The 12,845-nt window shown below is 50.0% G+C and overlaps 2 protein-coding genes across 2 annotated transcripts in view; one reads left to right on the top strand and one right to left on the bottom strand.

Annotated features, from left to right (window-relative positions):
* LOC137535385 (zinc finger protein 721-like) overlaps positions 1-12,845 on the bottom strand; it is a 378,642-nt gene that overhangs the window by 54,496 nt on the left and 311,301 nt on the right. The gene's annotated exons all lie outside the window — the stretch shown is intronic.
* The window catches only part of LOC137535388 (zinc finger protein 271-like), a 96,047-nt gene that overhangs the window by 2,584 nt on the left and 80,618 nt on the right, over positions 1-12,845 (top strand). Inside the window, exons 2-6 of the mRNA XM_068257218.1 lie at positions 2,774-2,893; positions 4,022-4,156; positions 4,241-4,364; positions 4,765-4,862; positions 4,975-5,404. Coding sequence (XP_068113319.1) covers positions 2,798-2,893; positions 4,022-4,156; positions 4,241-4,364; positions 4,765-4,862; positions 4,975-5,404 — 883 coding nt within the window. The 5' untranslated portion in view covers positions 2,774-2,797. The remainder of the gene's footprint in view (positions 1-2,773; positions 2,894-4,021; positions 4,157-4,240; positions 4,365-4,764; positions 4,863-4,974; positions 5,405-12,845) is intronic.

Below are 12,845 nucleotides of genomic sequence, written 5' to 3'. Positions count from 1 at the left end.
CCGCTCTAGGCCACCGCTTTTAGTGTCTGTGCCTACAGGCGCCCCTGACTATCCTCATCGTCCCCCTTGAAGTAATTGCCATACAAGAGGCTTTTATATCACTACTGTGACTTGTTAGCCAGTTTTCTAGTGGTCTGCCCTACATGATTTTGGTTGGCATCTTACTTTACTAGTCATGAGACAGATCACTCACATAACAGAGCAAAGTCAATCTGTCCAAGTATAGTCATGTCCCCCCCCACCGTCTCCCCCAGTATTGCCATTATCTTCTGGTATGTCATGTCCCCCACCACAATAATGCCATTTACTTCCCAGTATAGCCATGTCCTCCCAGTAATGCCATTTACTTCCCAGTATAGCCATGTCCCCCTGCGTTGCCCTTCTCCCCCAGTGTGTAATGTTCCCCACCCTAGTGATGCCATTTCTTTCCCAGTATAGCCATGCCCCATTTGTCCCCCAGAAATGCCATTATCCTACAATATGTAATGTCACTCACCCCAGTAATGCCATTTCTTTCCCAGTGTAGCCATGTACACATTCCATTACTTACCCCAACTCCAGGCAGAGTAGTAAAGTGAAGGATTTACATTGGTTTATAGCTAGCTGTCACAGTGTGCTCCAGTCCTCTGCTCCCATTAGCCTCTCTGCCTCTCCTCATATCCTCATCCATACCTCCCAACTTTTGAAGTCTGGAAAGAAGGACACTAAGACACGCCCCTGCATCACCTTTAACCACGCCCTAATTTTACATATGCTGCACCGCCTCCCACCTCTACACTGTTCACTGGTATCTAGTGGCCTCCCTCCCCTTATACAAGTTCCTGGTGTTTAGAGATTCCCCTCACTCCCCAATACAGAGTTTCCTGGTGTCTAGAGGTCCTCCTTCCCTCCCACCCTCTCAAAGTTCACAGGAGTAGGGACGCCACTACAATAAACCATGTGTGGTGCACTAAGAAAGGAATGAAGAAGCATACTGGCCTGACTAGAAAGTGGCATGGTTTGCTACATTGTCACCTCACCAGGATTTACCTGTCTGGCAAGCTTGTCCCCTGGGTGACACCTGGTGAGGTGTCAATGCAGTAGACCATGCTACTTACCAATCTGGCCCAGGTGTTCCCCAGTGACAAATGGCAAGATGACGATGCAGCATAGACCATGATGCCACTGACTAACCAGTTTCTGGCCAGTGTGCTCCTTCCCTGCGTGACCTCTGGTGCGGTGACAATGCTGCAGACCATGCCACTTACCTTTCTGGCCAGTGCGCTTCTCCCCTCCCTTGGGTGACTCCTGCTGAAGTGACAATGAAGCATTGTGGGTCTGTCATGATTTGAGAAAGGACTGAGGCAGCCCGAAACGCCTGTGCGTCATCATCCTTACAGATACCCACATGTTTTATGATGTTACCTTTTAAATAAGCATTACTTAATAAAGAATTTTAGATGGTGCGAATCTGAAGAATCTATTCAACAGTGTCTTGTTACTCCAAAGACGATTTCAGCACATCTTGCAAAGTCCATTGGTGCGGAGATGATTGTGGATTGGAAGTGACAATGAAGCAGACATGCCACTTACAGTAAGTGGCATAGTCTGCAGCATTGTCACCTCACCAGGTGTCACCCAAGGGAGGAGCGCACTGGCCAGAAAGGTAGGTGGCATGGTCTGCTGGATCGTCACCTGCAGTGCAATGACCCCTCTTTCTGCTCCCCCTACTCTCAGAAACTCACAATAGCCTGAGTTTCAACTAAACACTATTTTTTAAGGAGGATAAATTAAAATATAACTTTAAAGCTATTTATATTAAAAGTTATATTTTTATTTGTCCTCCTCAAATGTCAAAAATAGTGTGTTAGCCCCTCACAGCAACAACACTGGCAGAGATTCCCAATAAGCATGGAGACTTTACAAGCAGGCTGAACGTCACACATCACGGAGCAGCCAGGGCCGGTGAAGCACGTCTGTGACAGCACAGCCAGCCTGCTCTTGTCCGAGCAACTGTGCTATCCCCCGGAGGGGGGAGGCAGAGGGATCCTCTCAGCTGTTACCTTTATCTTAAGGAGAAGACCTGCTGGAGGTCATCTGTCTTCTTCTTTACTCGGAAGGTGCCTGCCGCTCTCCCATTCAAACTGTGGGCTGATCGGCACAGTGAGGGGGCGGGATGGAGTGGATCGAGGTGCAGTCTGTGCCTGTGTAATACACTTACTAAGCACCTGCTTCCAGCCCCCTCCACACCTACTATGGTCCTTTCCCCACCGCTCCACTACTCCTTTGCTTCTCTGTCAGCCGCTTCTCACCTCCTATGCAGTCGCTTTAGCTTCCGCATATGGCTCAGTGCGGCTGCACATTAGGAAGAGAGCTGTGTTCCTAGAGGAGGTGAGAAGCCGGGATTGGACAAGCAGTGGGTGGGATCCAGGACCGGATGCTAATTATTGGGAAAATCCCGACGAAAATGGGACTGTTGGGCGGTCTGCTCATCCATCTACCACTACCAGCACTGCTGTAACATCACAGGAATGGTAACAGTGGGAGGTGGATGTGGGGAGAGAAGGCCAACTGGAGAGGAGGCAGATGGAGGACAGGACTGCAGCACACTGTGAGTATAGTGCACAGGTAGCTATAAACCAGCTTATTATGCTTTCCTGCAATACTCTGCATGGCCCTACCACCCACAAGTGACAGTAATGTGGGAGTGCTGGGGGGAGGGGAATCTTGTACTGATAGTTTCACTATTGACAACTGTACAGCCTAGATAATACTCTCGTTTATCTATCAAAAGGCAGCAGCATCCTGTACAGATCACATGACAACATCACTGAGGATGGATGAAGACCAGAGTCACATGACCGAGAGGATATTCAACCTCACCCTGGAGATCATCTATCTGCTGACTGGAGAGGTGAGGAGGATTCTGGGAGGTCACATGATGTCATTCGTATCGCTAGCAATAAAACACACAGCCAGGTCCAGGTCAAGACAGGCAGGGACTTTATTAGCCTCTGAGCGCACAGCCCTGAGGATGCACCTTTGTCCTCTCCAATCCCCCCAACCTCCTCTCCTGCCTAGCCAATGCACGGTCTTGAGTGAAGCTTGTATTTCTGCTCCTCACTGCACCAGGAACTCAGAGAAAATGCTGCTAGCCTGTGACATGGCTGTTTCCCTCTAGTGGTGTCTCTTATTATTTTCATCACTAGAGGGAGAAGAGGAGATGCTGTGAGACTGACACAGCTGAGTTGCCGGTGAGGTGAGTAGGCAACACTGCAGGCTCTGCTCACAACTCTGCTTGTTGGGGGGCTGTCTAATACTGGTGGCACATCTGGCTGTATAACTTGGGAGGTGGGCTGCCTAATACTGGGGGCTGATCTGGCTAGCTATACTGGGAAGGGGGGCTGCCTAATAATGGAGGGCTCATTTGGATTTCTATAGTGGGGTGCTGCCTAATTCTAGGGGCACATTTGGCTATCTAAACACGGGAGGGGGTTACCTAATGCTTGGAAGCACATCTGGCTACTTATAAGGGGACTGCCTAATACTAGGGGCACATATGCTACCTATACTGTGGGGGTGCATTTGGTGGTGGAATGGGCCAATGGGAATATCCGCCTCTTGTGCTCGATAACCTTGTACCGGTCCTGCACTTAAAGGGGAACTGAAGAGAGAGGTATATGGAGGCTGTCATGTTTATTTCCTTTTAGACAATACCAGTTGCCTGGCAGCCCTGCTGATCCTCTGCCTCTAATACTATTAGCCATAGCCCCTGAACAAGCATGCAGCAGATCAGGTGTTTCAGTGGTTCAGACTTATAAGTCTGATCTGACAAGACTAGCTGCATGCTTGTTTCTGGTTTTAATCAGATACTACTGCAGAGAAATAGACCAGCAGGGCTGCCAGGCAACTGGTATTGATTAAAAGGAAATAAACATGACAGCCTCCATATACCTCTCTCTTCAGTTCCCCTTTAACTGACTGGAGAGGTGAGGAGGATTCTGGGAGGTCATGTGACATTATTGTTGAACTTTCTACACAGAGTTTTCCTCCAGTGAAGTCTGGTGATCATGTGACCATCACGCTGCCCCCACCTCACTCCCTGTTATCTGAGAGAGACAACATTCAGGGGATTCTGGAAATCACCAGGAAGGTGATGGAGCTGCTAACAGGAGAGGTGAGCAGTGCTGGGAATTATGGGACATTATGCAGTAACAGCAAGGGGTGTGTCTGGGTGGTGACTGTATCATTGTTATGTAAGGTTCCTATAAGGTGTCAGGATATCACCGTCTATTTCTCAATGGAGGAGTGGCAGTATATAGAAGGACACAAGGACTTTTACAAGGACGCCATGATGGAGAATCAGCCGCCCCTCACATCACCAGGTAAGAGGACACTTTCATTTCTTGTAAAGGAGAGAGCAGTATGGAGGGTTCCCCTATATCCTTTCATTATTTGACATACATAGAGACAATGGGCTTGATTCACAAAAGAGTGCTAACTTTTAGCACGACCGTTTTCGTGCGAATTTTCGCGTATGTGCGCAATTAAACGTTTTCGCGCGAAATCGTTATCGGTTTCGCGCGCAAACGCGCATTTTCGCGTGAAAATTCGCGTTTATGCGCGGAAACGATAACGGTTTTGCGCGAAAATGTTTAATTGCGCGCGAATGCGAAAATACGCGCGAAAACGCCGAAAATTTGTGCGAAAACGGCCGTGCTAAAAGTTAGCACTCTTTTGTGAATCAAGCCCAATGTATTCAGTCAGTGTGTGTGTTTTCTGCAGATGGATCCGGTAAAAGAAACCCACCAGCGAGATGTACAGGTCCTCTTTATTCCCAGAATTGTCCACAAGAAGATCACACCATCCTCCATGATTATCAGGTAGGTGGGGCTGAGGGTCCCCAGAGACTCCAAACTGTGTGACATTGTTTCCTCCTGCCTATGCTGTTATCTGTGTTCACATTAAAAATTATCTCTCACTTTATGCACTTAGGGTGGAGAACTTATTTGTGGAAGTGCTGTGGTTGAAGTGGAAGAAAAAGATACATATGTGAGAAGCGATCAACAATCTGTGGAGAAGGGTGACACGATGAGGACAATTAAAGTTGAAGAAGAGACGTTTATGAAGCGTGATCAGCAGTCTATAGAGGAGGGTGACATGATGAAGACAAATAAAGAGGAAGAAGAGACGGATGTGAGGAGTGATCAGCAGTCTGTGGAGGAGGGTGACATGATGGGGACAAGTAAAGAGGAAGAAGAGACGGATGTGAGGAGTGATCAGCAGTCTGTGGAGGAGGGTGACATGATGGGGACAAGTAAAGAGGAAGAAGAGACGTATGTGAGGAGTGATCAGCAGTCTATGGAGGAGGGTGACATGATGGGGACAAGTAAAGAGAAGGACACTGTTACAGAGGGCAGAACAGGTGAGTAATCAGCAGTAAATGTAGAATAATTGCGAATCTGTATTGCTGTTATGACTGTCACTGCTCACAGACTAGATAGTAAAATAACAGTAATATTTACTGTACTGTAATATTTACCGATATTTTACTATGGCTAAAACGATCCCCACTCTCACACAGAAACCTCCCCTGGTGGTGCCTAACCCTAAGACACACCATTCCCCCCCCCCCCCCACACCCATTGTGTTGCCTAAGCCTGATTAAGCATTTTTACCATATGGGCCAAATAAGCCAGTAAAAGAAACAAACCTGGCAGCCATTTTACAGTCAGAATGGAGTCAGTGTAGGGAGAGCTGTGCTGCTGATTGAGGGACAGAGATATAGCTTGCTGACACTGTTCTGTGCTATTCAGTGCTGTGTAGCTGTGTGTCTGGAGTCAGTGTAGGGAGCGCTGTGCTGCTGATTGAGGGACAGATAGATAGCTTGCTGACAGTGATCTGTGTTATTCAGTGCTGTGTAACTGTGTGCCTGGAGTCAGTGTAGGGAGAGCTGTGCTGCTGAGGGACAGATAGTGATAGGGTTCTCTATGGAATCCAGTGCTGTGTAGCTGTGTGCCTGGAGTCAGTGTAGGGAGAGCTGTGCTGCTGAGGGACAGATAGAGATAGGTGGTCTCTATGTAATCCAGTGCTGTGTAGCTGTGTGCCTGGAGTCAGTGTAGGGAGAGCTGTGCTGCTGATTGAGGGACAAAGAGATAGCTTGCTGACACTGTTCTGTGTTATTCAGTGCTGTGTAGCTGTGTACCTGGAGTCAGTGTAGGGAGAGCTGTGCTGCTGAGGGACAGATAGAGATAGGTGTTCTCTATGGAATCCAGTGCTGTGTAGCTGTGTGCCTGGAGTCAGTGTAGGTAGAGCTGTGCTGCTGATTGAGGGACAGATAGTGATAGGTGTTCTCTATGTACTCCAGTGCTGTGTAGCTGTGTGCCTGGAGTCAGTGTAGGCAGAGCTGTGCTGCTGATTGAGGGACAGAGAGATAGCTTGCTGACAGTGTTCTGTGTTATTCAGTGCTCTGTAGCTGTGTGCCTGGAGTCAGTGTAGGTAGAGCTGTGCTGCTGATTGAGGGACAGATAGGGATAGGTGTTCTCTATGGAATCCAGTGCTGTGTAGCTGTGTGCCTGGAGTCAGTGTAGGCAGAGCTGTGCTGCTGATTGAGGGACAGAGAGATAGCTTGCTGACAGTGTTCTGTGTTATTCAGTGCTCTGTAGCTGTGTGCCTGGAGTCAGTGTAGGTAGAGCTGTGCTGCTGATTGAGGGACAGATAGAGATAGGTGTTCTCTATGGAATCCAGTGCTGTGTAGCTGTGTGCCTGGGGTCAGTGTAGGGAGAGCTGTGCTGCTGATTGAGGGACAGATAGTGATAGGTGTTCTCTATGTAACCCAGTGCTGTGTAGCTGTGTGCCTGGGGTCAGTGTAGGGAGAGCTATGCTGCTGATTGAGGGACAGATAGAGATAGGTGTTCTCTATGTAACCCAGTGCTGTGTAGCTGTGTGCCTGGAGCCAGTGTAGGGAGAGCTGTGCTGCTGACTGAGGGACAGATAGTGATAGGTGTTCTCTATGGAATCCAGTGCTGTGTAGCTGTGTGCCTGGAGTCAGTGTAGGGAGAGCTGTGCTGCTGATTGAGGGACAGATAGTGATAGGTGTTCTCTATGGAATTGTAGCTGTGTGCCTGGAGTCAGTGTAGGGAGAGCTGTGCTGCTGACTGAGGGACAGATAGTGATAGGTGCTCTCTATGTAGCCCAGTGCTGTGTAGCTGTGTGCCTGGAGTCAGTGTAGGGAGAGCTGTGCTGCTGCTGAGGGACAGATAGCGATAGGTGTTCTCTATGGAATCCAGTGCTGTGTAGCTGTGTGCCTGGAATCAGTGTAGGGAGAGCTGTGCTGCTGACTGAGGGACAGATAGTGATAGGGTTCTCTATGGAATCCAGTGCTGTGTAGCTGTGTGCCTGGAGTCAGTGTAGGGAGAGCTGTGCTGCTGAGGGACAGATAGAGATAGATGATCTCTATGGAATCCAGTGCTATGTAGCTGTGTGCCTGGAGTCAGTGTAGGGAGAGCTATGCTGCTGATTGAGGGACAGATAGTGATAGGTGTTCTCTATGTAACCCAGTGCTGTGTAGCTGTGTGCCTGGAGTCAGTGTAGGGAGAGCTGTGCTGCTGATTGAGGGACAGATAGGGATAGGTGCTCTCTATGTAACCCAGTGCTGTGTAGCTGTGTGCCTGGAGTCAGTGTAGGGAGAGCTGTGCTGCTGATTGAGGGACAGATAGTGATAGGTGTTCTCTATGGAATCCAGTGCTGTGTAGCTGTGTGCCTGGAGTTAGTGTAGGGAGAGCTGTGCTGCTGAGGGACAGATAGAGATAGGTGTTCTCTATGGAATCCAGTGCTGTCTAGCTGTGTGCCTGGAGTCAGTGTAGGGAGAGCTGTGCTGCTGAGGGACAGATAGTGATAGGTGTTCTCTATGGAATCCAGTGCTGTGTAGCTGTGTGCCTGGAGTCAGTGTAGGGAGAGCTGTGCTGCTGAGGGACAGATAGTGATAGGTGTTCTCTATGTACTCCAGTGCTGTGTAGCTGTGTGCCTGGAGCCAGTGTAGGGAGAGCTGTGCTGCTGCTGAGGGACAGATAGCGATAGGTGTTCTCTATGGAATCCAGTGCTGTGTAGCTGTGTGCCTGGAGTTAGTGTAGGGAGAGCTGTGCTGCTGAGGGACAGATAGAGATAGGTGTTCTCTATGGAATCCAGTGCTGTCTAGCTGTGTGCCTGGAGTCAGTGTAGGGAGAGCTGTGCTGCTGAGGGACAGATAGTGATAGGTGTTCTCTATGGAATCCAGTGCTGTGTAGCTGTGTGCCTGGAGTCAGTGTAGGGAGAGCTGTGCTGCTGAGGGACAGATAGTGATAGGTGTTCTCTATGTACTCCAGTGCTGTGTAGCTGTGTGCCTGGAGCCAGTGTAGGGAGAGCTGTGCTGCTGCTGAGGGACAGATAGCGATAGGTGTTCTCTATGGAATCCAGTGCTGTGTAGCTGTGTGCCTGGAATCAGTGTAGGGAGAGCTGTGCTGCTGACTGAGGGACAGATAGTGATAGGGTTCTCTATGGAATCCAGTGCTGTGTAGCTGTGTGCCTGGAGTCAGTGTAGGGAGAGCTGTGCTGCTGAGGGACAGATAGAGATAGATGATCTCTATGGAATCCAGTGCTATGTAGCTGTGTGCCTGGAGTCAGTGTAGGGAGAGCTGTGCTGCTGATTGAGGGACAGATAGTGATAGGTGTTCTCTATGTAACCCAGTGCTGTGTAGCTGTGTGCCTGGAGTCAGTGTAGGGAGAGCTGTGCTGCTGATTGAGGGACAGATAGGGATAGGTGCTCTCTATGTAACCCAGTGCTGTGTAGCTGTGTGCCTGGAGTCAGTGTAGGGAGAGCTGTGCTGCTGATTGAGGGACAGATAGTGATAGGTGTTCTCTATGGAATCCAGTGCTGTCTAGCTGTGTGCCTGGAGTCAGTGTAGGGAGAGCTGTGCTGCTGACTGAGGGACAGATAGTGATAGGTGTTCTCTATGGAATCCAGTGCTGTGTAGCTGTGTGCCTGGAGTCAGTGTAGGGGGAGCTGTGCTGCTGCTGAGGGACAGATAGAGATAGGTGTTCTCTATGGAATCCAGTGCTGTGTAGCTGTGTGCCTGGAGTCAGTGTAGGGAGAGCTGTGCTGCTGACTGAGGGACAGATAGTGATAGGTGTTCTCTATGGAATCCAGTGCTGTGTAGCTGTGTGCCTGGAGTCAGTGTAGGGAGAGCTGTGCTGCTGACTGAGGGACAGATAGTGATAGGTGTTCTCTATGGAATCCAGTGCTGTGTAGCTGTGTGCCTGGGGTCAGTGTAGGGAGAGCTGTGCTGCTGATTGAGGGACAGATAGGGATAGGTGCTCTCTATGTAACCCAGTGCTGTGTAGCTGTGTGCCTGGAGTCAGTGTAGGGGGAGCTGTGCTGCTGACTGAGGGACAGATAGTGATAGGTGTTCTCTATGGAATCCAGTGCTGTGGAGCTGGGTGCCTGGAGTCAGTGTAGGGAGAGCTGTGCTGCTGATTCAGGGACAGAGAGATAGCTTGCTGACACTGTTCTGTGTTATTCAGTGCTGTGTAGCTGTGTGCCTGGGGTCAGTGTAGGGAGAGCTGTGCTGCTGACTGAGGGACAGATAGTGATAGATGATCTCTATGTAACCCAGTGCTGTGGAGCTGGGTGCCTGGAGTCAGTGTAGGGAGAGCTGTGCTGCTGATTCAGGGACAGAGAGATAGCTTGCTGGCACTGTTCTGTGTTATTCAGTGCTGTGTAGCTGTGTGCCTGGAGTCAGTGTAGGGAGAGCTGTGCTGCTGATTGATGGACAGATAGGGATAGGTGCTCTCTATGTAACCCAGTGCTGTGTAGCTGTGTACCTGGGGTCAGTGTAGGGAGAGCTGTGCTGCTGATTGAGGGACAGATAGGGATAGGTGTTCTCTATGGAATCCAGTGCTATGTAGCTGTGTGCCTGGAGTCAGTGTAGGGAGAGCTGTGCTGCTGCTGAGGGACAGATAGTGAGAGGTGTTCTCTATGGAATCCAGTGCTGTGTAGCTGTGTGCCTGGAGTCAGTGTAGGGAGAGCTGTGCTGCTGAGGGACAGATAGGGATAGGTGTTCTCTATGGAATCCAGTGCTGTGTAGCTGTGTGCCTGGAGTCAGTGTAGGGAGAGCTGTGCTGCTGATTGAGGGACAGATAGGGATAGGTGTTCTCTATGGAATCCAGTGCTATGTAGCTGTGTGCCTGGAGTCAGTGTAGGGAGAGCTGTGCTGCTGCTGAGGGACAGATAGTGAGAGGTGTTCTCTATGGAATCCAGTGCTGTGTAGCTGTGTGCCTGGAGTCAGTGTAGGGAGAGATGTGCTGCTGATTGAGGGACAGATAGGGATAGGTGTTCTCTATGTAACCCAGTGCTGTGTAGCTGTGTGCCTGGAGTCAGTGTAGGGAGAGCTGTGCTGCTGACTGAGGGACAGATAGTGATAGGCGTTCTCTATGGAATCCAGTGCTATGTAGCTGTGTGCCTGGAGTCAGTGTAGGGAGAGCTGTGCTGCTGACTGAGGGACAGATATAGATAGGTGCTCTCTATGTAGCCCAGTGCTGTGTAGCTGTGTGCCTGGAGTCAGTGTAGGGAGAGCTGTGCTGCTGACTGAGGGACAGATAGTGATAGGTGTTCTCTATGTAACCCAGTGCTGTGTAGCTGTGTGCCTGGAGTCAGTGTAGGGAGAGCTGTGCTGCTGACTGAGGGGCAGATAGGTATAGGTGCTCTCTATGTAACCCAGTGCTGTGTAGCTGTGTGCCTGGAGTCAGTGTAGGGAGAGCTGTGCTGCTGACTGAGGGACAGATAGTGATAGGTGTTCTCTATGTAACCCAGTGCTGTGTAGCTGTGTGCCTGGAGTCAGTGTAGGGAGAGCTGTGCTGCTGCTGAGGGACAGATAGGGATAGGTGTTCTCTATGTAACCCAGTGCTGTGTAGCTGTGTGCCTGGAGTCAGTGTAGGGAGAGCTGTGCTGCTGCTGAGGGGCAGATAGGTATAGGTGCTCTCTATGTAACCCAGTGCTGTGTAGCTGTGTGCCTGGAGTCAGTGTAGGGAGAGCTGTGCTGCTGACTGAGGGGCAGATAGGTATAGGTGCTCTCTATGTAACCCAGTGCTGTGTAGCTGTGTGCCTGGAGTCAGTGTAGGGAGAGCTGTGCTGCTGATTGAGGGACAGATAGAGATAGGTGCTCTCTATGTAACCCAGTGCTGTGTAGCTGTGTGCCTGGAGTCAGTGTAGGGAGAGCTGTGCTGCTGACTGAGGGGCAGATAGGTATAGGTGCTCTCTATGTAACCCAGTGCTGTGTAGCTGTGTGCCTGGAGTCAGTGTAGGGAGAGCTGTGCTGCTGATTGAGGGGCAGATAGGTATAGGTGCTCTCTATGTAATCCAGTGCTGTGTAGCTGTGTGCCTGGAGTCAGTGTAGGGAGAGCTGTGCTGCTGAGGGACAGATAGGGATAGGTGTTCTCTATGTAATCCAGTGCTGTGTAGCTGTGTGCCTGGAGTCAGTGTAGGGAGAGCTGTGCTGCTGATTGAGGGACAGATAGGGATAGGTGTTCTCTATGTAACCCAGTGCTGTGTAGCTGTGTGCCTGGAGTCAGTGTAGGGAGAGCTGTGCTGCTGATTGAGGGACAGATAGGGATAGGTGTTCTCTATGTAACCCAGTGCTGTGTAGCTGTATGCCTGGAGTCAGTGTAGGGAGAGCAGTGCTGCTGATTGGGGGACAGAGAGATAGCTTGCTGACAGTGTTCTGTGTTATTCAGTGCTATGTAGCTGTGTGCCTGGAGTCAGTGTAGGGAGAGCTGTGCTGCTGATTGAGGGACAGATAGAGATAGGTGTTCTCTATGTAACCCAGTGCTGTGTAGCTGTGTGCCTGGAGTCAGTGTAGGGGGAGCTGTGCTGCTGATTGAGGGACAGAGATATAGCTTGCTGGCACTGTTCTGTGTTATTCAGTGCTGTGTAGCTGTGTGCCTGGAGTCAGTGTAGGGAGAGCTGTGCTGCTTGCTGAGGAACAGATAGAGATAGCTTGCTGACACTGTTCTGTGTTGTTCAGTGCTGTGTAGCTCCTTCTGTAGGGCATACATATGAAATCGCTGCCAGGAGACTTGGGCACAGAATACAGCTGGTATATGGCTTATCCTGCTGCTGCACAACTCCCAGTAGTGTTAATTACTATTCCTCCTCCAGGTCCGCGTGGATGGTGGGGAATTATGTAATTTGTCTTCAAGCTATTGCTGGCGACTGAATTACAGCGTTTTAAAAGTAACTTCAGTTCCGTCTACTGACGGTGCCGAAGTTTCTCGCTATAGCCGTAATTTCTATTATGGTCTATGGTGGCGCCGGCTGCGCCCACATTCCCTGCGCTGTTATTAAAGAGCTTGTCTGTAGGTGTTCTGCTCTTTGTAGTTCACCAGCTAGGGACCCCAAAAGTACTTTTGAGGACAGATCCTGCTGTTATTTATTGTTTGTGGTGTGTAGCTTATATACCTGTTTAGTATAGTGTAGTGTGTGGCTGCGTCAGTGTTACAGCTGGTCACTGTGCTAATATAAAGTGGTTGAGTGACCGTGTTGTACTGTAAAAATGTTGTCACCTGACATTGTCATACAAAGTGTTTCACATCACTGTTGAACTTGTAGTGCAGAGTAGAGGTGGGCGAACAGTTCGGCTGTGTTAGCCGAACTGTTCGGGCTGCCCAACCTGTTATATTGATGTGGCTTTTACTACTTCCTGGTCGCAATGACCCGGAGTAGTACGTCTGCGCTGGCCCGGCGGAGTGCGTCCTAGATCGCGCCCACATTGCCGGGCACTCTCTGCGCATGTGTGTGACGTCACTCATGACGCACTTTCTGCGCATGTGTGTGA

This window comes from Hyperolius riggenbachi, chromosome 10 (assembly GCF_040937935.1).
Source record: "Hyperolius riggenbachi isolate aHypRig1 chromosome 10, aHypRig1.pri, whole genome shotgun sequence".
Taxonomy (NCBI): Eukaryota; Metazoa; Chordata; class Amphibia; order Anura; family Hyperoliidae; genus Hyperolius; species Hyperolius riggenbachi.
The sequence above is the reverse complement of the archived record's forward strand: the minus strand, read 5'-3'. Positions and strand labels throughout refer to the sequence as shown.